Source organism: Rhinatrema bivittatum, chromosome 8 (assembly GCF_901001135.1).
Source record: "Rhinatrema bivittatum chromosome 8, aRhiBiv1.1, whole genome shotgun sequence".
NCBI classification, from domain to species: domain Eukaryota; kingdom Metazoa; phylum Chordata; class Amphibia; order Gymnophiona; family Rhinatrematidae; genus Rhinatrema; species Rhinatrema bivittatum.
Genome location: NC_042622.1, coordinates 187052091 through 187079379, shown reverse-complemented (window position 1 = coordinate 187079379; position 27289 = coordinate 187052091). Strand labels below are relative to the sequence as shown.

Genomic DNA, 27289 nt, shown 5'->3' with positions numbered 1-27289 from the left:
GTCACCCTCTTCAGAGGCTCAAAGGGCACTGCACAAAGAGCTTTGAGAACCAAATTTAGGCTCCATGAAGGACAAGGATTCCTGACCGGAGGACGCAAGTGTTTTGCCTCTCGGAGAAAGTGCGCCATGTCCGGATGCCCAGCTAAGGTTACACCTCTTATCTTACCAAGGAAACAGAGGGCTGCTACCTGCACTCGTAGAACACTACATGATAAGCCTTTAGCCAGGCCGGCCTGAAAGGAGGATAAGATATCAGGCACCAGAGCCAGAGTAGGCTCCACCTTGTGCTCTATGCACCAAGACTCAAAAATCCCCCACACCCTGACATAGGCCAGGGAGGTAGAGGTTTTCCTTGAACACAAAAGGGTAGCCACAACCGCGTCTGAATAACCCTTGCCCTTCCGTCATTGCCTCTCAAAAGCCATGCCACGAGACAAACGTGATCTGCCTCTTCCAAACAAATGGGCCCCTGACGCAGAAGATTCAGTAGCCCTTGAAACCTCAGGGGTCCTTCCACAGTTAGGTTGATGAGATCCGCAAACCATGGACGTTTCGGCCACTCTGGAACTACCAGGCTCACCTCTGCCGGATGAGCTTTGATGCGCCGCAGCACCCTGCCGACCAAAGTGGGAACACATACAGCAGGACGTTCTTTGGCCAGGTGAGAACCAGGGCATCCACCCCCTTCTGCTCCTGGTGCAGACTGAAGAATCGAGGGGCCTTGGCATTTTGAAATGTTGCCATCAAATCCATGTTCTGTCTGGACCACTTGTCGCAAATGAGATGGAATGCTTCTTCAGACAGCTCCCACTCCCCGGGATTGAGTTGGTGACGACTGAGAAAATCGGCTTGAATGTTGTCGACCCTGGTGTTGTGAGAGGCTGAAATGCTGACTAGGTGCTGTTCCACCCAGGTTATCAACTGTTGAGCCTCGATCGTCACTGGCCGACTCTTGGTTCCTCCTTGGCAATTGATATAAGCCACTGCTGTCGCATCGTCCGACAGAACCCTGACAGACATCCCCTGCAGTAGCGGAAGAAGAACCTGTAGTGCTAATCGCATTGCCCTGGTTTCCAAATGATTGATTGACCACAGGGATTCCTGTGCTGACCATTGGCCCTGCACGACCTCCCCTGACAAACCACTCCCCAGCCAGAGAGACTGGCGTGACCACCGTCCAACACCACAGCACAAATTGTCTGAGAGGAGCCACCAATCGATACTGGAATGTGCAGAGTCTGTAAGAGGAAGTGGAAGATGAAATTGATCAGACACCGGGTTCCAACGGGAAAGCAATGCTGACTGAAGAGGTCTCATATGAGCAAAGGCCCATGGGACAAGCTCCAAGGTGGAAGCCATCGAGCCGAGGACCCACAAGTAGTCCCACACCCTGGGGAGCCTCTGGGCTAGCAAGTCCCGAACTTGCCCTTGTAGCTTGACGATCCGCTCCTCGGTAAGGAAAACCTTGCCTAGACACATGTCAAACAGGGCTCCCAGGAACTCCAAGGACTGGGAGGGAACCAGGTGGCTCTTGGCTAAATTGACCACTCAACCCAGTGACCTCAACAGTTGAAGAATCCGGTGCACCGCAGAGTGACAAAGACTCAGACTTCACTTAAATCAGCCAATTGTCCAGATATGGATGGACTAACAAGCCTTCCTTCCAAAGTTCTGCTGCCACCACAATCATGACTTTGGTAAAGGTCCTGGGTGCCGTGGCGAGCCCGAAAGGCAGAGTGCAGAACTGAAAATGATCTCCCAGGATGAAAACATCAGGAATTTCTGATGGTCGGCCCGGATTCCGATGTGCAAGTATGCTTCTGTCAGATCCAGTGACACTAGGAATTCTCCCTTGTGTACTGAAGCAATGCCTGACCACAGAGTCTCCATGCGAAACCAGGGAACTCGAAGACACCTGTTGACCCTCTTTAAATCGAGAATGGGCCGGAACGTGCCCTCCTTCTTGGGCACCACGAAATAAATTGAATAGCGGCCCTTTCGCCGTTCCGCAGGAGGAACTGGTACAATGGCTCAGAGTTCGAGTAGGCGCTGTAAAGTGTCCTGCACTGCCCAAAGCTTCTCTTTGTACGAGCATGGGGAAATGAGAAAGCGGTCTCGAAGGCGCTGAGCACAATCTAAAGCATAGCCTTGTCTTAATTCGCTGAGGACCCACTGGTCAGAAGTCAATTTGGTCCACTCCTCGTAAAACAGACAGCCTGCCTCCCACAACCAGAACAGAGGAATGAACCGGCTTTTCTTCATTGGGAGGACTTAACTCCTCCTGCAGACTGGGGGGCCCTGGATCTACCAAAGCAATGCCATCGAAAGGACTGGGACCAGGGCTGTTGTCTGCCGGAGTTCTGCCTAGATGAGGGCCCCGACGACCGAAATCTCAGATTTCCCCGGAAATGTGACCGAGAAGAAAGGGAACCTCTCAGCTTGGGTCTATCCTCCGGTAGCCAATGGACCCAAAGGATTGAATCATGTCTTCTAAGTCCTTCCCGAAGAGTAGCTTGCTCTAGAAAGGCAGCGAGCCCAACTGAGCTTTGGAGGAGACATCTGCAGACCAGTTCCTCAACCAGAGTAGCCTGCGGGCAGAGACAGCTGAAACCATAGACGGGGCGGAGGTTTGTAGCAGTTCATAGAGAGCATCCGCACTGTAGGCCACCGCAGCTTATAGCCGCCCAGCTTGAACAACCTCCTCCTCCGAAAGGGATGTGCTACTCAGCAATTGCTGTACCCAGTGAAGACCTGCCCTCAAGGAGAAACTGCAGAACATGGCAGCATGCACTCCCAGCGCAGACACCTCAAATTTTCTTGAGCTGGACCTTGAGCTTACAATCCTGGAGAGCCTTGAGGGCAGTTGCGCCTGTTACCGGGATAGTGTTCTTCTTGGTGATTGCTGACACCGCCGCATCCCCCTTAGGTACTCTGAGGAGGTCCAGGGCTTCTTCTGGCAAGGGGTACAGCTTATCCATTGCTTTACTGGCTTTCAGACCCAAATCAGGAGTGTCCCACTCCCGAAACAATAAGTCAGTGACTGAAAGATGAAAAGGGAAATACCTGGTCAGACCATGAAGACCCACCATGACAGGATCAATGGTCCCCATCCGTGAGTCCTCCGGAGGGACGTCAATGCCCAATTCCTCCAGCACCATGGGAATAAGTGGGCCTAGCTTGTCCCTTCGGAAGAGGCGGACCACCTTAGGGTCATTCCCATCCACTACATGGAAAAATGATCCTGGTCGCCCTCAGGGCCTGCCCCCGGAGAAGGCTTCCCCCTCGGATCTTGCTCCTCCGGCTCCAAAACCTCAGAGGAGGAGTTCGGCACCGGGCGGAACGAGGCGGTCCAGAGAGGATGCTTAACCTTTGGGACCCCATCCCCCTCCAGAAGCCTGGGCCTCTTAGGAACCTGGACCCCTAATTTGGCCAAATGCTGAGCTGAGTTCCTTCCCAACTGCCTTTTAGCTGACTTCCTGGCTTTAAAGGCTTTATGAAGCAGCATAATAAAGTCTGAGGAAAAGGAGGAGGAATCTGAAGCCCCCCCACCCAGAGGCTCTCCTCTGCCGCGAGTGTTAGATCCTTCATCGGGGGGGGGCCCCCCCCCCGGAGGCTGCCTGCTGCAGGGATAAGAGGAGGGGAATTCCCTTCCCCCTCTGCGGTTCACACCGCCGTGTGAAAGGCAGACCAAAATTTATTTAACAGGTTTTTTTATACCGGTATTCGTGGGACTAGATTAATTTGAGTGGAGACCGCATTAGAATACGAAAAAATTGAAACCATCTGACTACCAGATTTTTTGATGCATTCAATTTGAGAATAATCTGGTATACACATTGTTCATTCAGAAACAGCCCCTGAGGCAGCCCCAGGCGGGGCGAAATTCGGCCTGAGTCGGGCACAAACATATATTTGTCTCCATTCAAATAAAAGCTCAAATTTGAACTATCCTTGGCGTCTAATCTGCATATTTGCCCAAACGGCTTTGTTAGATAGCCTACCCTCCTGCTTTATTGGTACCTCAGGGTATAGGGCAGAGTCAGTCAAAACTTCTCTGTTTCCATCTGCTGGAGGGGAGGCAAAACCCAGGAGTCTGGACTGATCCAGGTACATACAGGGAACTTCTGTTTTTTGCTTGCCTTTCAGACTAGCTATTTAATACAAAACACACAGTCATAAAATTGCTCAAACAAAGGGCAAGTCCTTTCAATATGCAGCCAGGTTAAGAGTCTTGCTTGGCTGGGAGTTGGTTTGGCTATAAACCATATTGGAAATCCTGCTCCTCAGCTGCTGGGTACATCCATCTCTGTCCAGGAGCAAAAGCAATCTTTGACTTTGGCTCATCTCAGTTAGCAACAACTGTCTCTCCCCAGCATCTAATTGCATAGTGCACTTGTGTAATATCAAACTACACTGCAAATAAAGTCATTTCCTAGGCAGTTACAGAGATGAACCCAAGTCCCAAAAAATGAAGGGTGAAGTCAAATAAAAAAAAAAAAAAAACCACATTAAAAAGTAATATCTAGAATATATATATAGGTGTGACAGAATAAAAAAAATTGAACTAAGACAAATGCAAAAGCCAACTGTAATTAGGAGATAAGAGATACATAACTGTTTTCATTGCTGAAATGTTTTTTTTCTAGGGTCTCTCCCACATCTCTTCTGCTTCAAGACGAAGCCTTTGTTACGATATCAACCCATAACTCGCAGAAATCTAACTCCAGTGATGATCTCTCCCTTTACGCAATTACTGGGGCTGGCCCTCTTCACCTTAACACTTCTCAATGCCCAGTCAATTACCAAAAAGACTCACATTCTTCACGACTATCTGATCGATGCTAAACCAGACATCTGTGCCATCACGGAGACCTGGCTGAAGCCATCAGACACAGTCTTAATAAATCAACTTCCTACACAGATATATATCATCTTCTCCTTACCCAGAAAAAAGAAAAAAGGGGGAGGTCTCCTCATAGCTGCCAAAAAATCTCTTAACCTCACTCTTCAATCTATCAATATAATTCCCAAACTGGAGATAGGGTTTTTCAAATCTAAGTCGCTCCAAATCCTCCTCACTTACGCTCCCCCCCGGACTTTTAGAACAAGACGCCTCTCCTATGGTGGAAACCATAGCCAAATATGTAAAACTAGATTCTCCAGCCATAATCCTTGGAGATTTTAATCTTCACACTGATGCCAATCCTCGATCTTCTAACTGTGAAGCCTTCCTATCAGCCCTTTCAGACATGGGCTTTAAACAACACATCAACCAACCCACACATAAAGCAGGTCATACCCTTGACCTTATCTTCACAAATTCCAACCTCATTCCTCTTTCACCCCCTCTATGCCTCCCGGTTCCATGGTCAGACCATTTCATGATCACCTCCACCATCAAGTCATTGACAGGATCTTCTGCTCCCCTTCAGGCAACCACCTTGTACTACAGGAAACCATGTCCTTCAGAAGACCTTGGCAACTCTCTAATCAAAGAACTTCCTAATCTGGATCCATCTAACCCCAATTCTGCTATTACCTCTTGGCAAACTATTACTGAAAGGATAGCCAATAACTTAAGCCCCCTATCTAAAAAAACTATTGATCCTTCTCGAAAAAATAAACAGCCATGGTTCTCTAAGGAGCTCCGTACCCTGAAGCAAACCCTAAGACGGAAAGAAAAAGAATGGAGGAAGAACCCTAACCCCCATTCTCTAACCATTTACAAAGCCGCCCTCCACCATTACAGAACGACAACGCTTCGAACAAAAAGAGATTTCTATGCCCACTGTATCCATATGATATGATATTCGACGTGAAGGCTCTCTTCTCATACGTATCGGAACTCACCAAAACTGCCCCCCTTACTATTCCAGAGGATACAGCCCAATCGAAAGCCAATGATCTGGCCTTATTCTTTCAGAACAAAATCTCAAACACCCTAGCTAAATTACCTACCAGCCCAAACTCACTGTCTCTGGATACCCTCCACCGACCAAACACAGACATAAGCTTGGAATCCTTTGATCCTACCCACACTATAGGTGGAAAATCTGATAAAAAGAATGAAACCTTCGACCCACCCTCTGGACCAAATCCCCTCCAAATTTCTGATTCTCATACCAGAATACATCTCCAAATATCTAGCTGATATTATCAACTGTTCCCTCTCACATGGAATATTCCCAGATGCTCTCAAATCGGCCAGCCTTAAACCCATACTCAAAAAACCGAACCTGGATCCGGACGACCTCAACAACTACCGCCCCATTTCAAATCTTTCGTTTGTAGCCAAGATCATGGAGAAAATTGTAAATAAGCAGCTTTCAGATTACCTGGAGTACCATAATATTCTACACCCATCACAATACAGTTTCTGAAAAGAACACAATACCGAAACCCTCCTCATCTCACTCCTTGATCAAATTTACATCGGTTTTGACAAAGGACAATCATTCCTCCTAGTCCTTCTTGACATCTCTGCAGCTTTCGATACTGTAAATCACAATACCCTACTAAACCGGCTATCAGATATAGGTATTGCAGGATCAGCCCTTAGATGGTTCGACACCTTCCTTAGCAACAGAGGCTATAAGGTTAAAATCAACAACAAGGAATCCTCACACACTAACGCCCCATTTGGAGTTCCCCAGGGCTCCTCCTTATCGCCCACCCTGTTTAACATCTACATACTCCCTCTCTGCCATGTTCTCTCAAATCTAAAACTTAAGTTCTATATATATGCAGACGATGTACAAATTTTAATCCCCATATCCAAGTCACTGGACTCAACACTCAAACGATGGAACTCTCATTTACAAACGATCAACCATCACCTTTCAAGCATTAACCTGGTACTCAACACTTCCAAGACTGAACTATTGCTAATCACCCCAGAAGGCAGTCCCTTTCATAACCAACTGCATCCTAACATACAAATATCCCACGCCCGAGATCTTGGAGTCATAATAGATAGTCACCTGAACTTAAAGCAATCTATAAAACATACCACAAGGGAGTGCTTCTACAAGCTACAAGTACTCAAAAAACTCAAACCGCTCCTATTCCACCACGATTTCAGATCTGTCCTTCAAGCCATTCTTTTCTCCAAAATAGACTACTGCAATTCCATCTTGCAAGGTCTACCGGCTTCTACTATAAAACCGCTCCAGTTGCTCCAAAATGCAGCGGCGAGAATTTTAACAAATACTAATCGGAGAGCGCATATCTCCCCCATTCTAAAAGATCTTCACTGGCTCCCAGTAAACTTCAGGATCCTTCATAAATCACTGACAATTATCCACAAAAATATTCACCATCAGACCCCATTAGATCTTTCACACCCTCTCAAACTGCACTCGACGACCAGACCCTTAAGAGATGCCTACAAGGGATCCTTACATGTTCCACCAATCAAAATTGTACACCATTCAAATATCAGAGACAGGACTTTTTCTATCACAGGGCCCTCCATCTGGAACGCCATGCCTCTGGACCTCAGGCAGGAAACTTGTTTACTAACTTTCAAAAAGAAACTAAAGACATGGCTATTCTGCAGAGCCTTCCCCACCACTAGCCCAACAGCCTGATTTAGAACTATCATATCGCTTATGTAAATAAACAAACGCTAATCATGTTCACTAGTCATCATGAGGTCGGCTCCTTGCCTCCCTCCCATATTCTATTGTATATAGTAATTTATCTTCATTCTCCCCCTCTTTTTTTTCCTTCTCCCAGTTAAGGCATCCTTGTTATATTGTAACTTTATGCTCCTCTAAATTGGCACTTGTTAATTGGTTGGTTATAGTTATGCTTAGTTCGATGTAAACCGAGTTGATTTGATTTGTATCAAGAAAGTCGGTATATAAAAGCCTTAAATAAATAAATAAATATATAAATCTCATTCCTCTTCCAATTTGTATTTCTCTCTCAGCCCTGAAATACAGGCTACTGTTTGCATGCAAGCCTACTGAGTTGCCTGATCTGGGTTCCTCAAGTTATGTGCTACAGAGACAACTGCCTGATTTATGGGCATTATTGACTTCACTTCCTTTTTAAATATAGGCATTCCAAGTAACACCAAACGGTCTACAGATCCATAACCACCTTCAACCAAGGCTGCACACCAGTACCTTGAACTTAAAATGAAAGGGCTTTCCCATAAAGCTGCGAGTGTAAATACTCCGATTCTATGGATTAGATTTCATTGTCACTTCCAAATCTTTGAATTTACACACAATCAAGACATACAATAAGAGTGCTGGGAAACAGGCATTCAGTAGTAAGCTCTCGCTCGCCCAACGCATGCCCAGCCACCTTTCCTGGGTGCATGATCCTGTATTTAAATGAGAGACTGTGCTAAAAAGGAAGCATTAGGGACAACTGTGCGTCCCTAGCACCTCCTTATTAGTGGAAACTCAGAAGAGGTGGGGTGTCAGTGGGTTCAGGAAACCAAGGCTCAATTTTACGAGCCTTATATAAGGTTTTCCAAATCCGCTGACAGCCATGGGTTAGGAAAACAGATGCTAGTAAAATTGAGCATCCTTTTTCCTAACTTGACTAGCCGGCACTTTTTTTTTTTTTTTTATTATTTTAAAATGTTTTTTAAACATTTTGGGCTCCTCTGACAATATTGCTAGGATATTAAATCTGAGGTTGTACAGAAATGGAGAAATTACTTACCTGATAAATTAGTTTTCCTTAGTGTAGACAGATGGACTCAGGACCAATGGGTTATGTGCTCCCCTGCTAGCAGATGGACACGGAGTCAGGTTTCAAAGCTGATATCACCCTAGATAACACTCCTACAGTGACCTCAGCCATTCAATATTCTCTTCAAAAAGCCACTGTGGACATATTAAAGAACTGGATTAGAATTTGGATACAACTTAATAACCTGATTAAAAAACTGGAGACTGCCACTGTACTCAACCAAAACTAAGCCCTGAATCCCAGCAATACTATAGATGCCCTGAACTAGGGATAGGGCAATGGCTTATCTGTAACCACATGGAATCGAGATTCACCTCATGGGTGATTCTTTGGCACCGTTCATGGGCAGCCATGGGCGGGATGCTGAGTCCATCTGTCTACACTAAGGAAAACAAAATTATCTGGTAAGTAAATCCTCCATTTCCTAGCGTGTAGCCAGATGGACTCAGGACCAATGGGATGTACAAAAGCTACACCCGAATGAGATGGTACGTTGCCCGTGGTCCGGTTAGCACCGCCCTCACAAAGGCTGCGCGTCCTCTCAAGCCTGGACGTCCACGCAATAGAACATGGAGATGTGCAAGGAGGACCACGTTGCTGCTTGACAGTTGTCAATGGGAGACAGTAGCTTAGCTTCCGCCCAGAATATGGCCCAGGCCCTAGTGGAATGAGCTTTGACCTGAAGGGGTAAAGGCTTCCCTGCCTCCACATAAGCTCCCGTTATCACGTCCTTGATCCAGCGAGCTATGGTAGCCAGTCATCTAAGTAAGGGTGCACCAGGATCCCTTCTTTCCTCAGTGCCGCTTCCATGACCATCATAATTTTGGAGAATGTTCTGGGGGTGGTTGCCAGGCTGAAGGGCAACACTCAGAACTGGTAATGGATGTCCAGTACTGCAAAGCTTAGGAAATGCTGGTGGTCTTGACGGATTGGAATATGAAGGTAGGCCTCTGAGAGGTCCAGGGAGGTTAAGAATTCCTCCGGTTGTTCGGCCATTATGACGGAGCGAAGAGTTTCCATGCGGAAATGAATTATTCGCAGATGACAATTGACGCTCTTGAGATTCAGGATGGGTCGGAATGAACCCTTCTCCTTGGGTACGATGAAATAGATGGAATAACTCCCCGTATTTACTTGGGGTGCAGATAATGGGGTTATAGCCCTCAGACAGAGAAGCCTTATCAACATGGATTCCACTGCCAGTTTTTTGTGCTGAGAGTGGCAAGGTGACATCATGAACATGTTCCGAGGGATGCTGCAAAATTCCAGAGCGTATCCTTCTTGTATGATGTCCAGTACCCATATGTCCGATGTGATCTCGACCCACTGCTGGAAGAAGAGGGATAGTTGGCCCCGTATCTCCTTGTCCCATGGATGGGTTGGACAAACTTCATTGGGAAGTTCGGGTCAAACCTGAGCCAGAACCAGATCCTCTTTTTGGTTGTCGGTTCCAAAAGGATGGAGATCTTTGAGGGCCAAGATGTCTGAAATGATGAGTTTCTGTAGGGTTGGAAGCGCTGGGAGCACCTGGCCCGACCTCTAAGGGGGAGGGGCGCTGCAACCTCTTTTTATCATCTTCCGGTAGCCGAGGCACTGGAGATTCACCCCACTTGCTGGCTAGCTTTTCCAATTCGTTACCAAAAAGGAGGGATCCCTTAAAGGGCATTTTTGTGAGGTTTGCATTAGAGGTCGCGTCCGCTGACCAATTTCGCAACCATAGCTGTCTTCTGACCACTGCCACTGAGGCTACTCCTCTGGCCGAGGTGTGTACTAGGTTTGAGCTTGCATCCGCTAGGAAGGCTGCGGCGAGCTCGATCATCTCTCCGGTATGAGCCCATGAGCTACCTGCCTCTCTCGAGAGAGAAGCAGACAAGAACGAGCAACCAGGGTTCAACAGGAAGTAATCTGCAGTGACATTGCTGTCGCGTCGAAGGCTTGTTTAAAGGATGGACTCCAACGTCTATCAGGAGCATCCTTCAAGGCCACTCCTCCCTCTACTGGGATAGTTGTTCACTTCGAGACGGCACAGACCAGGGCATCCATTTTCTAGAAATGCAGGCGTTGTTTGGCCGCCGAGCCCAGAGGTATAAGGCCTCCATGGCCCGACCGCCTTTAAAACTGGCTTCCAGGGCATCCCAATCCAGGTCAATCAACTCCTGGATGGCTTCCAGAATCAGGAAATGGCAAGAGGCTTTCCGTAGACACATCAGGATGGGATTCTTTTTTGGTTCCGACAGAGTTCATGCTAGGAATTCCCAGAGTCTTCAGGGTTTAGGAGACCAGGGCCGGTAATTTATCTCTGTGGAAAAATTGAAGCATGGTCCGGTATGGCTCCAGGCCTGGAGGGATTTCCCCATCCTCCAATGAATCTGCATCCTCTTTGTCCATGGTGTCTGGGTCCCTGTCAGGGACATCCTTGGTGAGGTGAGGCATGTCCCAAGGCATGCTGATAAGGCGAGTCCTTCACACCTCGTGCTCAGCCTGGGCAGTGGCAGTAGCCGAATGCGCCTGAACAAAGGCTTGTAGGTCCTGAAAGAATTCCAACAAAGAGAAGGCTGCCAGTTCCATATTTAGCCCAGGAGGAACTGGGGTAGGTGCTGCTGAACTGCTTTCTCCAGGGGAGGATGCCACCCTGGGATTGCTCAGATCCGGGGTGCTGCCAGATAAGGTCATGGCTGACCCGTCCTCCGACTGGGAGTGGCTGGACTTGGAAAAGTTCTGAGAGTCCAGCCCACCCTGGGATTCCTCACAATGTTGACACAGGAAGGATTCCAGGTCAGACTGCACAGCCCTAATATGGCAGGCAGCACAGAGGGAGTGTCGCTTGAGCTTCTTTGCTGCTAGGGCTATTATACTCTGTGGCTCATGCGTTCAACTGCATAATGCCTCAAGCGCCCACAGACCTGCCTTGGCACGCGAAAATCTGAGCAGCCGGTTGCATGTGCAGTTATGCGGTGGTTACGCGCGCACTTATGCGCACGTCAGGTGCGCAAGGGCTGGCCTGCATTGCGCATACCAACAGACAAGAGGGGAAACTGGCGCCACAACACGCAACGCACAAGATGGCGCTGCTGCGGCCGCCACACGAAGAGCTCACCGAGCCTGAAGCAGGGCCTAGCCCATTGGGGGGCCACTCAACCCACTCTGAAACCCCCTTCCTTCGCCCTAACGGGATCGGGAATGACACTGGTTTGGCGCGCTGAAAAAGGAAACCAAGGGAAAGACTTACCGAAGCCCTTCCATGTCCCTGGTAAGAGTTCTTCTCTACTTAAACCTGGGCTCAGTGCTTACTGGATGAGTACAGAGACGATCTCTGGCTGTGTGGGAGGGGGGGGGGGGGGGGGAGAGGGTTTAGGCAGTCACCGCCACGCTCGGCTTCCTGCACCCACTGCCTTTCAGCTGCTTCAGCAACAAAGTCCACGCTGGGAACCAGCTACCGGACCAAGGCACACCTCACCTCAGGAATTCTCAACTCGGGGGGGGACCCTTAGGTATCACCGCAGGAGAGCAGGGCTTGATCTTTCTCCAACTTAAGGTAGAAATTTAAAGGCAAACTTTTTCTTCTAAGGAGCACTGTATTCCGGATAGGGAAAAACACAATCCACATCTGCTAGGAGACAGAGAGATACTGTATGGCTGAGGTCACTGCAGAAATATATCTAGGATGACGTCAGCTTTTAAAACCTGACTGTCTCTATCTGCTAGCAGGGGAGCACATAACCCATTGGTCCTGAGTCCATCCGGCTACACGCTAGGAAAAGCAGTATTTTCTGCTTTTCTGTACACTTTTTTGGGCTGCTCAGAAATTAATTTCTGAACATAAAACGTGCGAGGCTTAGCCACACATTTTTCAGTATCCCAGGTTCATAACTAATAGCCTCATGAACATGCATTTGCATGTGATGAGTGCTATTAGTTTTGGCAGGGGTTGGATGCGTGTTTGACACACTAAACCGCTTACAGTATAAGAGGTAGTGGATACATTGAAAATGCACATCCAATCGTGTGTTAAACAATCGCTCAGCTGAGCGCATTTTTTTTTAGTTTTAATTTTTTATTATTAATATAAGCAACTTATAAAAGATACTTCACATTGGATTTAGAAAGTATACAACAACCATGCAATTCGCAAACATGCAATCATAATGGCTATACAAAAGTCAAAAAGCATGTACATAACATAAAAGTGAAGCTAGGCATTCCAAAGCCCTACATAGATAAATTAGAGAGAGGGAAAATAAGAGGAGAGGAAAGGAAGAGAAGAAAAGATGATAATGGAGAGATGGAGAAATATAGAAAGACAGCGAGAGAGATCTAGGTGTCAAAGAAGAAGAGCATAGTGTCAGTTTACTTGGTAAACTTGAGCCCATGTAGCCAGCTTATTACATTTAATAGCCATAGTTTTTTCATATTTACTATATAGGCAAACAGAGTTCCACCAGAGATGATGCGAGAACAGGTCATTATGTTTCCAGTTACACATGATGTTATGTAATGCTACTGTGAATAGGAAGTCAAGCAACTTCTGCTGGGGTAAGGAGAGATCCAGGGAAGGATTCGCACCTTTGAAAAAAAACATAGCATAAGTGAGAGGTTGGGTAAAGGAGAAAATGGATGATATGGTTTGCCAAATTTGCAGCCAAAAATTGTGGACAAATGAGCATGAGAATATCATATGCTGCAATGTTGCATTGGGAGTAAGTCAGGTCCAACAACTGTGTGATATGAGAAGACCCGTTTGGTGTAATTTCCATGGCGTCCATGCAGCTCAATGCATAATAAAAAAAAAAAAAAAAGAGGATTGAGTCCAACTGGAGGATAATGAAATGCTTGTGGATATAGACCATAAATGCTTCCATATTTGATTATTTATGAGAGCATTAATGTCCGTAGTCCAAGCAGAATCTAAACGATTCTGTTTGGGAGATTTGGAAAACTCGATTATGATTTTATCTAATCTAGAGGCTAAGTGCCCTTTTGTTCCGTACTCTTGGTAAAAGCTGAGAAGAAAGGGACACTTATTCTTCCAGTGAGCTAGCAACAAATTGGAATAAAGAATGCTCCTCAATTGTAGCCAAGAATAAAATTGGTTGTCTGGTAAGCCAAACTTCCTTTGGAGTGCGGGAAAGGACAACAACTTAGAACTTTCAGTTACTGAGGAAAAACACCAAATGCCCTTAGCTTGCCAAATATGCCAATTAAGAGGATGACTCCCGGATTTCAACAACGGGTTGTGCCATAAAGGCACCATGTTAGAATTATTCCAGATGCACTCACCCTCAGGACAGAAGGAATTTAAGTTTACATATGCATTGTGCAGGGATCGTAGTATGGAATTGGACGCATGTTGATGAAGTAATTTCATACCAGGAAATCAAGATGTTGGGTATGGAGCAAGAAGGCTACTTTCTATGCATAGCCATCTGGGTTGTTCCCAGGGTGTTCTCTCAGTAGCAAAGTGGTGATAAGCCTGTTGTAGTATAAAAGCTTGATGGTAAGCATAGAAATCAGTAAACTTAACCCCCCCATCAATCTTTGACGCCTTCAATTTAGGCAAAGCAATTCGAGAAACCTTATTGCGCCATAGGAATTTGGAAAGCAATCGATCGATATGTTTGTAAAAATCTAGAGCAAAAATTATGGGCAACATGGAGAGAATATATGTGATCTTAGGTGCAATGACCATTTTGTTTGTTTCCAGTCTGCCCCACCAGGTTAGGTGTTAAGGAGACCTTCGAATCGCTAGTTCACGTACGGTAAGCAGTATTTGGGACGCTGCATTACTAAGAGTAACTTGTGCGTCAGAGAAAAATTTGATCCCTAAGTATTTGAGGCCATGGAGAACCTTTTGAACCGGGGACAGAGAGAGATCCACCAGGGAACCCAAATAGTTTAGGGGAAGAAGCTCAGTTTTATTCCAATTTATTTTGTAGCCAGATATAGAATGAAGAAGGGATACGTCCAGATTTAGAAGGAATAACAAAACATCATCTGCATATGCTGACAGTTTAAACATATTAGAACCAATTGTCACCCCTTCAATACGTGGATCCTGTCTGATTGCAATAAGTAGTGGTACCAAAGCCAGGTTAAATATTAGAGGGGAAAGAGGGCAACCCTGACGGGTTCCTCTATACAATGAAAAGGATGGCGATCTTTGGTTGTTTATATAAAGAAAGGCTGTAGGGGAGTGGTATAATAACTGTATCCAGGAAATAAATGTAGGGCCAAAACCAAATCTGCTAAGTTGGAGAAAAGAAAAGGCCATTCGACACGGTCGAAGGCCTTTTCTGCATCCAGAGCTACCGCTACCGCAGAAGAGAAGAGTGATAAGGTGGCATTTTGAATATGTAGAAAGAGGCGGGTGTTATTAGCAATTAAGTGGTTTTTCATAAATCCAGATTGATCAGGATGAATTAAAGAAGGCATGATTAAAGACAACCTAGTGGCCAATATTTTAGTGAAAATCTTATAATCCGTGTTCAGAAGAGAAATTGGTCTGTAGTTACCAATATGAGACTCATCTCTGCCTGGCTTTGGAAGTACCACCACACACGCCTCCAAAAAAGAAGAAAAAAGATTTGGCTGTAAAGGAGCTGCCGAGAAATAGGCATGTACATGCGGGATTAGCTCTTTCTGAAAAGCTCGATAAAAGTCTGTAGTAAATCCATCTGATCCTGGTGCCTTGCCCGTAGTTAGTGTAGCGATGGCCTTAGTGATTTCCATAGATGTTATAGACTCATCTAAATGTGCCATTTGTTCCGGTGTTAGTGAGGGGTGAGAGATGGTAGAGAAGAATTTTTGTACAGCCGCATCAGTTAAAGTTATTTCAGATTGATATAAGGTGTTATAGAAGTCCCGAAAAGCTTGCAGGATATTCGCATCAGTGGTCAGGGACTGATTGGATGGAGAGAGAACTTTTACAATTCTCTTTTTATCAGTTCTTTTTTTCAGAAAAGATGCCAATAAATGTCCACATTTATTATTTTCAGCGTAATATAGAGAGTGTGAATGAGACATGTGTAATCGCACCGAAGCAGTTAGCTTTTGATTGTAAAGATACTTTGCCTTTAATACAGCGTCTAAGGAAGCTTTGGTGGAGGTTTGATTATGAACAGATTCGAGTGTAGCTACTTCTCACTGAAGAGTTTCCAAGGAGCTTCTTTGTTTTTTCCGCAAATATGACGAATAGCTGATAATGTCTCCTCGAATTGTGGCTTTAAACGCCGCTCACAATGTGGAGTCAGAGTTCCGGATCAGCATTGAGCTGAAAATATTCCATGATTTTTGTGCCAAGCATGTCGACAAAGATTGTTTCTGAGAGCAAAGAGGAGTTGAATCACCATATCCGATCAATAGAGACTGGATTCTGCAGTGTACATGAAATGAGAACCATTGCATGATCAGAAATCAAAATAGGAGCAATAGATGCCGAGATAATCCGAGGTATTAGATGATAAGAGGTTAACAAATAGTCAATCCTGGAGTGTGATGAGTGAGGGAAAGAATAAAACATATAGTCCTTAATGGTGGGGTGTAGTAAGCACCAAGGATCAGAGAGATCCAATGAAGACCTAAGATGTTTAATCGCTGTAGAAGCTGAGCGCATTTTATAGTATTGGCCTGAATGTATCCAGGGTTTTTCTCTTGTTCTGTTTAATCTGCTATCTACCTCTTCATCTTTTAACTCTAGCAGCGGGGACAATATTGCCATTCCGACTGCGTCCTCCCACCCATACATATAATGTAGCATGAACATTAAATAGCAGTCATCTGCAAATACACAATTAAGACATGAGCATTAAGTGGAATGTAAAGACAGCAGCTTTATTATATAGTAGATAACTTCAAAACAACCCATACCTGAGCCAACCTATAAATAACCAAGCGGGCTACCCTTCTGCTGCTCACCATATACTGAACAAGGCAGCAATTTATTGGCCCCCACCTGCCTTATCCCCAAGCAAGGAGGCTGCACCTCGAAGCGAACTGATGCCTTGCCATTAGCTGTAAGGCGCCAGCCTGGTGTTGTCCATACTGTGATCCACCCCTGCACCACGTTTGAAATGCCCAAATCTGCTCGAAGTAGGGTAAGTCCTTGCCTCAAGCCCCCCACCATTATTTAGCTGCAGCCAACACCTCAATCCTCAAAATAGATTTTCTAAAGCCTCCTGCAAAAAGCATTGTTAAACAAATGTTATTTAGTATGTTTAACTGACTGTATTCTGTCTTCGTAGTTTACTTGGTGACAATTATGTTATGTGTAAACAGATGTGAAATTTTGAATAGAATGTCGGTATAGAAAAACAAACAAATAAATAAATAAATAAAAGGCACCAAAGGAGGACAAAGAATGCCACACAAAACAGTCTGGTTTTGAAGTCTGATGCACACATGGATGGCAGAAGAAATCATAAGTTCACCAACATGTCATGCATGATCGGCAGCTGTGTGTCATTTGCCAGTCCATTCTTTTTTGCCAAGTAGCCAACATCTTTGAGTAGGAAGGATTTGGTAGGATTTCCCCAACTGCACACTTTTGTGAAGAAAACAAGCTCCACTAGATGTTTGACCACAGAGCCTCTAGACACACCTATGTCCTATGCTGCAAAAACAGACAAGCAAGCCTCCTGGCACTAGCCCGGAAACCTAACCATGCTGACTCAAGAATCCTCTCATGTGTTCGTAACTTCTGCAATAGGCTGCCCAGGTGGCTGGTGCCAATAATCCTTGCAGTAGGATCCTGGTTATTGGAGACCAATCATTCATAGGCAGTCAGGGACTGGGGCTCCTGTTCTGTCGCAGAGGGCACCTGCTTGTAAAGCACATCCCACCTAGCACATGGCGCACCCTGACTATGGTGTTAATGCGCAGGCTCACTAAAACCACCTCCCTCTGAATTTTGCTGGCTGTCTATTTAAAACTTGAACCACAGCTTGGTTATCACACCAAAGTATTATGTGCTTGTTCCACAACTTATCACTCCAGAGTACCAAGACTACCAATACAGAGAAGAATTCAATGAAAGTGATATTCCAAGTTAATCCTGACTCAAATCAGGCACATGGCCAGGGCGTGGTGCACCATGCTCTGACAGAATATCCCAAATCCCCATCCTCCTGAAGCATCTGAATGTATGTCAAGATCCTGATTGGAGAGTGGGGGTTCCTGCCACATGGACACGCCATTGAAATAGTCAAGAAATGATAGCCAAACCGTGATGTCGGCAGATCTCTCTCGATACTCTGATGAAGTGGTGGGGCCAACTAACGCCCTCTGTAGCAGCTGTAAGTCTCCTCAGGAAAACATGCCCCAAGGAGATCACTCGGCAAGCAAAGTTCAATGTACCCAGGACGGCTAGCACAGCATGAAGAGTCCGCTTTCTTGCCTTTGAACCCTGATGCAGCAATGCTCTCAGCGCCACAACTTTGTCCTCTGGCAGATGAGACTCCATGTTCACTGAATCCAAAATGATGCCAAGGAAACAGATGCTCATTGATGGATCTTCAGTCTTCTTGTGTGCAAGAGGGATGACAAACTCCTTGGCGATAGACTGGAATTCTTACAATGAGTAGGCACATAAACAGGACATATTCGGATAAATAAATCAAGATAGCAAATGATGTTGCTCGTCTCTGCTTGTTCTGCTGTCACCTAGTGTAAGGAGCTGAAGAGGTCAAAGTAAGCGCATGACACTGAATACCCCAATCGTCATGCACTTGTCAAAGTAACATTGGTCCCGAAACTGAAATCCTAACAATGGGAAGCTGTCCGGGTGCACAGGAAGCAGTCTGAATGCCGATTATATGTCCGACTTGGCCATTAGAGCAATCCTAGCAAACTTCCACAATAGGTCTATAGCAGAATTGAAGGATGCATATTATACTGTACATTCCTTCAGAAATAGGTGGTCATTGACTGACGAGCCACAAAAGTAGGAAAGGTTCTGTATAAGCCGTAACTTGCCAGGCTCCTTCTTTGGAACCACAGCCAATGGTTAAAGGAACATTCTCTGAAAAGGCAGAAGAGAAAATGGGCCCGCCATGCGCCCCAATGCCAACTCTGAGTCCAGTTTCCATTGTACTATACCCGAGTGCTTCACTGCAGATAGTGTGCTGGCCGCACTCATCTCATTAACCTGCCCCCTGAAGGGAATAAGAAATCCATCCTGAAAGCCCTGTATAATCCACAAAGCATCTCTTTGCCTGGGGTAACTGTTCAGCCACAGTGCCATGGTGGGCAAGATTATGGAGGAAGGTGCTTTATCGAAGATGAGACTTGTATTTGGTACTACCCGGTGTCTCCTCAGTGTGGCTCACATGTGCGCTGCCCCCTTGTATTTTTTTCTTCCCTCCCCCCCCCCCCAAATAAGACTCACCTATCGGCTCGGCTTTTCTCTTACACGTGGCGACTAAGTTTTCCCCTCTCCTGCCATGGTAATTGTCTACCCGATCGACAAAGCCTCTCTCTGGAGGACAGGTTGTGATATGTCCTGCTTGGTTTATGCATCTCCCCGGAGGACAGGTTACTTAATGGCTTTTTTTTTTTTTTAAGAAGCCCCCCCTCTGCATTTCTTTATTATTAAATACTGCAGCTAGGCCATTAGACTGAATGCTGCCAGACTCTCTTCACAGCTGAGGGGGTGGGGGGGGAGTCTTGGGCAACACATATTCCGTCCTTCCACAATTCACGTGGCCTCCACCAGATCCGGCCTGGGATGCTGTACGCTCCTGTGGCACTGGCTCAAAATTCATGCACTCCTTGAATTTGAACCCACAGTCTCTAGATGCTGAATCAGAGTCTCTTCTCACTGTACCACCACATATGTTATGCTTCTCCAGCGCTTTAGGGATTTTATCATGCAGCCAGTAAGATGCAACACTAAATGCTGGCTCATTTGAAAAGGGTGGCCAATCCTCGACACAGCCCTTATGATGGCACCCTCACATCATCACCCTGCACCCCCAGCTCATCTCCCCCACCCTCTCCATCACCATACCAGATCATCATCACGCCGCCCAACCTGGAGGCACCATGGGCAACATGACCCAGGGGTAGGGGAGGTACCTCTGTGCAACATCACCCTGGAGCTCTGGGCCATGTGGGATTGCAATGCACAGTGCCCACTTACTGGTGGGCTCCGGGCATGGGCCCACCTATCTCTGTAAGGTCCCTATTCAGCACCACTTAAGTCAGATAAGTCAGGGCTTATCTAGCAAAGTGGGGCTGTTTCAATATTTGGCTCCACTCAGCATCTGCCACTTAGCCAGATAACTATTTATCTGGCTAAATAGCCGGAACAGCAGCATTCTGGAGCAAAGCTACTTATGCAGCTAACTTAGCCAGATATGTGCCAATATTCAGACCTAACTAGCAAAGTTAACCGGACAGTTAGACCTACTACTGAACAGGTTTAAAGTTAGCCAGATAAAATTGATCAACTACCTATTAGATAGCCGGGTATATTCAGCAGTGGAGGTTGGCCAAGTTAGCTGGGAATGTTTATCTTGTTCACCGGATAGAGCTAATTATGGACCTCTCCCTTTAATCAATATCCCTCTCAGTTTGGGCTCTCTGTATTTGCCCCTCATCTATAGAATAAACCATCTGACATCAGGAGGAACACCAATGTTGACAACTCTCAAAGGCAAACTAAAATCTTAAGCTCACCTTCAGTTAACCTAGCAACAGCTTTCTGATCACCAGTTCTATTGCTATGTACCATCCGTCTGCTACCAGGAAGATTTGTGTAGTCTAAAGTGCCTGGTGCGAGATGGATAGCATTTATTACAGTAATATAAGAAACACCTCAAAACGATATTTAAACTCACATAAATCCCATATTGAAAGCTTATGCTCAGCACCGTTTATGGATAATTATATTGTTCCAATAAAAGCCATCCTAACTTGCCAAAAAAAAAAATGGCCCGCTTCTATCCCGGAGACGAGCATCAGTCCGGTAAACTACAGTTCTGCGGTACAGGCACAAGGGCAGAGAATGCAGCAAGCGGGCAAGCACCACCTGCACAACATGAAGCTGATATGGAGCATCCGAATAGAAAAATAATAATAAAGCATCTCTGGCATCTCCCGCTGACAGCCCCCAGGGCCGAACGTGCCCTCCCAAACCGCCCGGCCATGCCCTACGCATCCATCCCATACTCTCCCCCAAAGCTGTAGGAGTCTCGGGCAAGGCGACTGCACTCCCCCCACGTGCTGACGAGACGACCGACCTTAAGGGAACGGGCGGATTTGTCTACTCGCCCAAGGCGCGCTTCCGCTAGTCCCCTCCCCCCCAAGAGATAGGAGCTCTGGCACCGGGATTCCCGGGCAGCGGCGGTGACCAAAGCTTCCTCCCGGCACCGTGCACGTGGAAAGGTGGTGGGTGGGTTGGAGCATTCGCTTTGGTCTCCCCTCACCGGAGCCATAAGGAGCGCCTCCCGCGAAACCTCCCCGAATCCCCCACCACCTTAACCACCGGGCCTCCTCCTCCCCCCCCTTCACTCAGCCACCACCACCCCCGGCTCTGCGCTCCGGGGCACCCTCCCCAGCCCCTCCTCGTCCGCTCCTCTTCCCCGGACTCACCCCCTGCTGCCGCCGCCAAAGCTGCTGTAGGCCCGGTCATCGTAGGTGTCGTAGTCCGCCATTGCAGTTTCTTCTCTCAGACAAACCAGGGCGACTGCCGGCAGGACCCGCGATATACCCCAGGCGGGGCTGCCCGGCGCCGTGCCTGATCGCAGCGCGCACCGCCGGGCGTGCGCCACGCGCCGTGCCCGCGTGCTCCCGGGGAGCCTCGCGCCTCTCCTTCTCCCCTCGCCGCGCGCACCTGGCCAAAGCGGCCGCCAGTGCGGGGCAAGGCTCCGGCCGGCCTGCACCACGCTGGAGCAGCCATGCCTGCTTCCTTTCCATTTTCCATTGCACAGCTGGAATCTTTCTTTCTTTCTGGGATTAGATATCGTCTTCCTCCCCCTCACCCCAACATAAGGAAACCCACTAAGAAAACAATAAAACAATACAATTTTTGAAAAATAACAACATGTCAGTCTCTGACAAATATTTATATTGTATCTGGTTATTAACAAAGCAAGGCCATCTGATTTGCATTTCCAAGAGATTTGTTTTCCTCTAAGCTAAAATTTACTTATGGGATATAAGTTCCTACGTTTTTCCCTTGGCTCCTGGTATCAAAGTTACCTTAACTCTGGCTGTCATTTGTTAAATTCCAGATCAGCCTGACTTTTATATGCACCATTTTTGATATTTCGAAGTTTAAACCAGCTCTAAATGTGTAATTGTTAGAGGCAGAGAAATATGAACCAAACCTTAATTATAATATTATACCGAGGCAGACATTACAAACACTTTAATACATCTTACCCCAATAATCCTTAGAAATGCTTGCAACATTTAGAATCTTCTAAATAGTAAATGTCATACTAGCTGCCTTTCAATATTGACATAACTTTCATCCAAAATATTACAAAATATAGATGATCTAGAAGTGCAAACTCTAAATATTCTAGGTCTTTGAGAGAGAGAGAGAGAATAAAACATAATATGATGGCATACCAGGACCATTAGGCCCATCCATTCTGCCCAATTTCATTCCTGGGACAATGCCCTAGACCTCAGTTGATCTCTGGCTTTCCTTTCACTTCTTCACAACTAGGGATCATCTGTTCTTATCCTCAGATTTTCTTGAAGTTCGATACCATTTTTTGACTCCATCACCTCCCTTGTGAAGCTCCCCTGTCTCTCCTCTAGGGTATACTTATTTAGGTCTTTCTTACTCTTGTATGGCTTTTGCTGTAGGACTTTCATCTTTGGACGGTCCCCACCCTATCAATAACATTTGGTGGTAGATAAAATGTTCTAGATGAGGTCTTGCACCTGTCTAGGCATTATCACCTTTTCTTCTACTGATTATGCCTCTGCACCTCAGTATCCCTCTGGTTCCAGCCACCATCTTATCACATTGCTTCACAACTTGAAATCATCAGACATGATCAGTCTCTGTCCTGATTGGTGCACATCTGTTTCTCACCCCACCCCGCCACCGTGTACTACTCTCTTGAATTTCTGCATTCCAGATGTGTGATTCTGCACTTTTTTTGCATTTAATCTTAACCGCCAAGCACTTGCCCTATCCTCAAGCTTTCTTAGGTCTCACCACATGCTGCCTGCTCCATCAGGGGTGTCCACTCATGTTGCAGAATGGGAAATGTTTCCTTCTAACCTCTCTGCTATATCACTCACATAGAACAGAACAGATGCTTGAGGCACTCCTCTAATCACCCTTCTCTCCTCATTTACCATCACCCACTGTTGCCCCACTTAACCAGTTTCTAATACAGGCTATGGAACCCATCCCTAGGTTGCCCAGTTTATTTTTTAGTCTCCTTTACAGGGCCATACCAAAACCTTTGCTGAAGTCCAAGTAAACCACATCCAGTGCATGCCTATGATCTGGATCTTTGGCCACCTGGTCAAAGAAATTGATTACATTTGTTGGAGAGAATATTTGTCTAGAGAACACATGCTGTCTTGGATCTCGCAACCATCTAGGTTCTAGAAACTGCACTATCCTAACTTTTAGCAATGTCTCCATCAATTTATTCACCACCGAGGTCAGATTAACCGGACTGTAGTTCCACCCTCCTTCCTAGTACCAGTTTTATGCCATATTTGCCCTTCTCTTGTACTATGGAGCCGCTTCCCTCTTGCTTGAATAGGATTGTCAGCAGAGCCACTAGGACCTCTTTAGCTCCCTTAATATCCTAGGATGTATCCCATCTGACCCCACTGCCTTGCCCGCTTTCGGTTTTGCCAGTTCCATGCTAACCCTTTCTTCTGTAAATGGAGGGACATCTCCTGCTCTGCCCTATGTGCTCCTGCCAGTTTTCTGCAGTCCCTCTCCAATCCTTTCCTTGCTGATAGGATTTTTTTTTTCAGTGTATTTGCTTTCTCCTTTTCACTCTCCACCGCATTCCTCCTTTACAATCCCATCTCTCTGCTTCTTTCACTAATATTCCTAAAAATGTTTGGTTTTTTTGCCATTTTGATTTACATCCTTAGCTATTTCTTCTGCTTCCATCTTTGCCGTCCTACCTTCCCTGCTTTTCTCATCTTTTCCTCTCCATTCCCCTTTCTCAGATACCTTTTGAATGTTACATCCATTTGCCATTAGCTTTCCAGCCAGCTCGCCTGAAGAACCATACTCGTCTCTTTTTCCTTCTACTTTTATTTGCTTTCCCCTCATAAAGATTTGTAGCCCACTGTTCTGCCTCACAGAGGTATTTTTACCCTGAGGTACTCCTCCATTTCAACAAAGCTGGTACTCTTGAAATCTAGGATCCTGACCTTTGTGTGAACTCCCATTGCCTTTGCTCTTCTAATTAATCACACACCGTCTGATGATCAGTTGAGCTCAGATGAGAATGTATGCAGATATTAGAGACACTTTCCCCATGTCAGGTCTAGTAAGTATTGCCCTCCTCCCTCTGGTTTCTGCTGTCATTTGCCAGAGGAGTGCCCCTTGAATGCAGTCCAGTTTTGTTTTGTTTTTTACTTCTGGTTTTACACATGGGATGCTCCCATCCACTTTCGGCAAATTAAAATCTTCCAATAATAACCATTCCCCCTTCAATGCAGTCTTAAGATTAAATCTTTGTCTGACTTTATTGCCTGTGCTGGAGGTCTTTAAATTACTCTAGTGTAGATTGGAAGTGTGATCTCCCCTTTTTAAGCTCTTCCACAGCACCTCTCCTTACTCCATACCACCTACATTTCAATTGCTTTAATATTATTTTGTACATTAAAGGTATTCCTCCCCCTTTTTTACCCAGAGGTTATAGCCTGGTATGATTGTATCCCAGTGAACCATGTCTCAGTGACAGCAACAATATCCACATCTGCCTCTGCCATTAGGGAGTGCAAGTCAGGAATTTTGTTACCTAGATTATGAGCCTTTGTTCTCAGAGCCTTCTAGATATTCCTTCCCTTGTTTTGACACTGGAATTCTTCTTCTTCCCCCCACTAGGGCCAGATTTAGGGGTGGGCAAGCTGGTCAGTCAACTGGGGCATCATGGATGCCATCACCTATCCCATGGTGGCATGGCTGCAGTGGATCTCATCCTGCTGCGACCAAAGATAGTATGGTTCTTTAGCCATGGCCATCCCGCCATGGCTAAAGAGAGGCTGGGGGGGGGGGGGGCATCAGGTGAGGAAGGGTGCTTTTAGCTAAGGCACCATTTACCCTAGAGCTGGCCCTGTACAGCCCTGTTGCCAAGTTTACCATTAACTTTGTGAAATGCCTAGTTTTCCACTTACATTATTTATTTTTAGGGGATGACAATGCAAGTGTAACATTTTCCATCTGTTATTGTACTGCCTTCATCTAGTTTAAACTTCTGTAGTGTATGATCTGAACCATTCACTTCAGATCTTAGGACTCTTCTGAGGCAGATGCACCCTTTATGCCTTCATTTACCATGCAGCCCCTGATATATCTATACTCATCATCACAGCAGCTCATCAGCCTTGCATTGAAGATCCTGCTTACAGGCAATTCTTCCAAATATACCACTGTTCTAGTTACTAACAAAGATCCTCCTCTAATTTCTTGAAACTCCTCCTTTACTGCACTGATTTGGTTCCTAGCCAGGCCATTTGTACCCAAGTTGACTGTGACATCAACCTCACATTAATTTCTAACAAGGCAGTTTGTATCTTGGTTTTGTGGAGGAACCTAATAGACATTTTCTTGTTTCATTCAAGACCTGCCTTCAGGTCTATTTCCCTGATGACTGAATCCCCACCAGAAATTTTCTCCTGTTTTAAGATCTTTTGACAAACTGGCCTTCTCTTAAGCTCCTCGGTTGGTCCTCTCTCCAGTCCACACTGGTGTTAATGTTGTACTGTTATTTTGTTTCACTCACTGGTTGTGAGCTCTTGTAAGGTGCTCTGGGATAGGAAGGAAGAACGGATAGTAGATCCATGGAACAGCTCAGTGAATGGGGCAAATAAGGTATCAAAATTAAAAAAAATCATGGGACAGACAGAAAGGATCTTTAGCGCTGAGGAGGTAAAAACAGAGATCAAGTAGGGTCTACAGTAACACTAAATACTGTTGTTTAAGCTAAAGTACTCTAAATAAGGGCATCTGTTAACTAAAGAAATAGGTAAATTAGATGGCAAAACTGGATAAGCCTGGGAGTCTTTATTTGCAGTCATTGTCTAGAAATGCACTATTATGTCTACTAAAACTTAGTAAACTTTGTTAAATAATTCCGATTGTGCCAATACACTATAATTCTCATTATCACTTCCTTTTGTTGCATGCAAAGGTATAAAAAGCTCTGAGAAGAATCATACCGTTATTTTCAGCAAAATATCGGTAGCTTTCTTTCCTGATCAGTTAAACTGTATCCCCTACAATTGATCCTAAAGTTGGCAATCGGGTGAGGGGAGAAGTGGGGAAAGCATGCTTGCTTTTCTCCATCTAAGTAGCAGTCAGTTGTAAAAATATTCTTGCACTGAGCCTTTACTGTCCAAAATAATACAAGTTATTACTATCCTCAGATTCTCAAGACACGACACTAGCACAACCAAACGGCACCCGCAGAGTGGCGCGCATGCGCGCTCTGCTCTCACGCGCTGACCCCGGAAGAGGTGGTGCTGCGGCTCGGTTGCACGTGGGGTTACTCGCCGCATGTCCGTGCGTTGGCTCCCTGTTACCGAAATGGAGGAGGCCTCAGAGTCTGTTGCGGCGTTGCCGCCTAAGCGGGAGCAGGTCACAGATCTCCAGGCGGGGCTCCTCAGGCAGAACCGGCAGTTCCTGGATTTCTTCTGGGACATCGCCAAGCCCGAGCAGACTGTGCGCCTGGCTGCCACCGAGAGCCTTGTTCGGTATCTGAAGAGTAGCGAGAAGGTGTGTATGTGTGGTGAGGAAGCCACCGCCTCCACTCAGCCTCTCCCTGTACCTATCAAGCAATGGGTGGCGTGTTCGTAACTGTGCCCACGGAAGGCAGCGCAGCTCCTGGGCAACGGGAGCAAATTGCCCCCGGTGTTCACGGTTTAGTCTGTAACAAAGGCCATAATCATTTGAGATACAGACACAGATGCACCAGGCACTTGCAGCGGTGCACCTGGGTGAAAGGAGACTAGTGTGATCTAGGCTTATATAGAGTATAAGTTTTATATTGCTCCAACAGCAAAGTTAAAGAGTGTGAACATTTCACTGTCTTCTTGTGGGTTACTTAATTGTATTGGTCAAATAGTTAATTTGAACACTTAGTAATACTGTAGCAGGTAGCTGTATAATTATATGTACACGTTACACAGAGGAGATTGATAGAAGGCGACGGTAATAGATCTGGTCTGTAGTGCTTATGTACATAGTATAAGTCCACGTTACATCTGTGCTGTCTTGAGTGCAAGCTTGGGTTACACACTCCAGCACTATCAGGCGTTTTCCCTTACCCCTTATTCAGTAAAGGGGCGGAAAACGCGCGTCCAACCCACGGCACCTAATAGCACCCTCAACATGCAAATGCATGTATGTATTAGGCCATCAACA

The 27289-nt window shown here is 46.0% G+C and overlaps 2 protein-coding genes across 3 annotated transcripts in view; one reads left to right on the top strand and one right to left on the bottom strand.

Moving 5' to 3' along the window:
• EIF4H (eukaryotic translation initiation factor 4H) overlaps positions 1–21456 on the bottom strand; it is an 85858-nt gene extending 64402 nt beyond the window's left edge. The window contains exon 1 of the mRNA XM_029612107.1: positions 21298–21456. Coding sequence (XP_029467967.1) covers positions 21298–21359 — 62 coding nt within the window. The 5' untranslated portion in view covers positions 21360–21456. The remainder of the gene's footprint in view (positions 1–21297) is intronic.
• A 4831-nt stretch (positions 21457–26287) lies between these two features.
• Positions 26288–27289, top strand: part of MYBBP1A (MYB binding protein 1a) — a 119730-nt gene continuing 118728 nt past the window's right edge. Inside the window, exon 1 of one of the 2 annotated variants that reach the window (XM_029612669.1) lies at positions 26288–26641. In XM_029612669.1, the coding sequence (XP_029468529.1) occupies positions 26423–26641 (219 nt within the window). In that variant the 5' untranslated portion in view covers positions 26288–26422. The remainder of the gene's footprint in view (positions 26642–27289) is intronic. The other variant, XM_029612670.1, reaches the window with a different exon arrangement.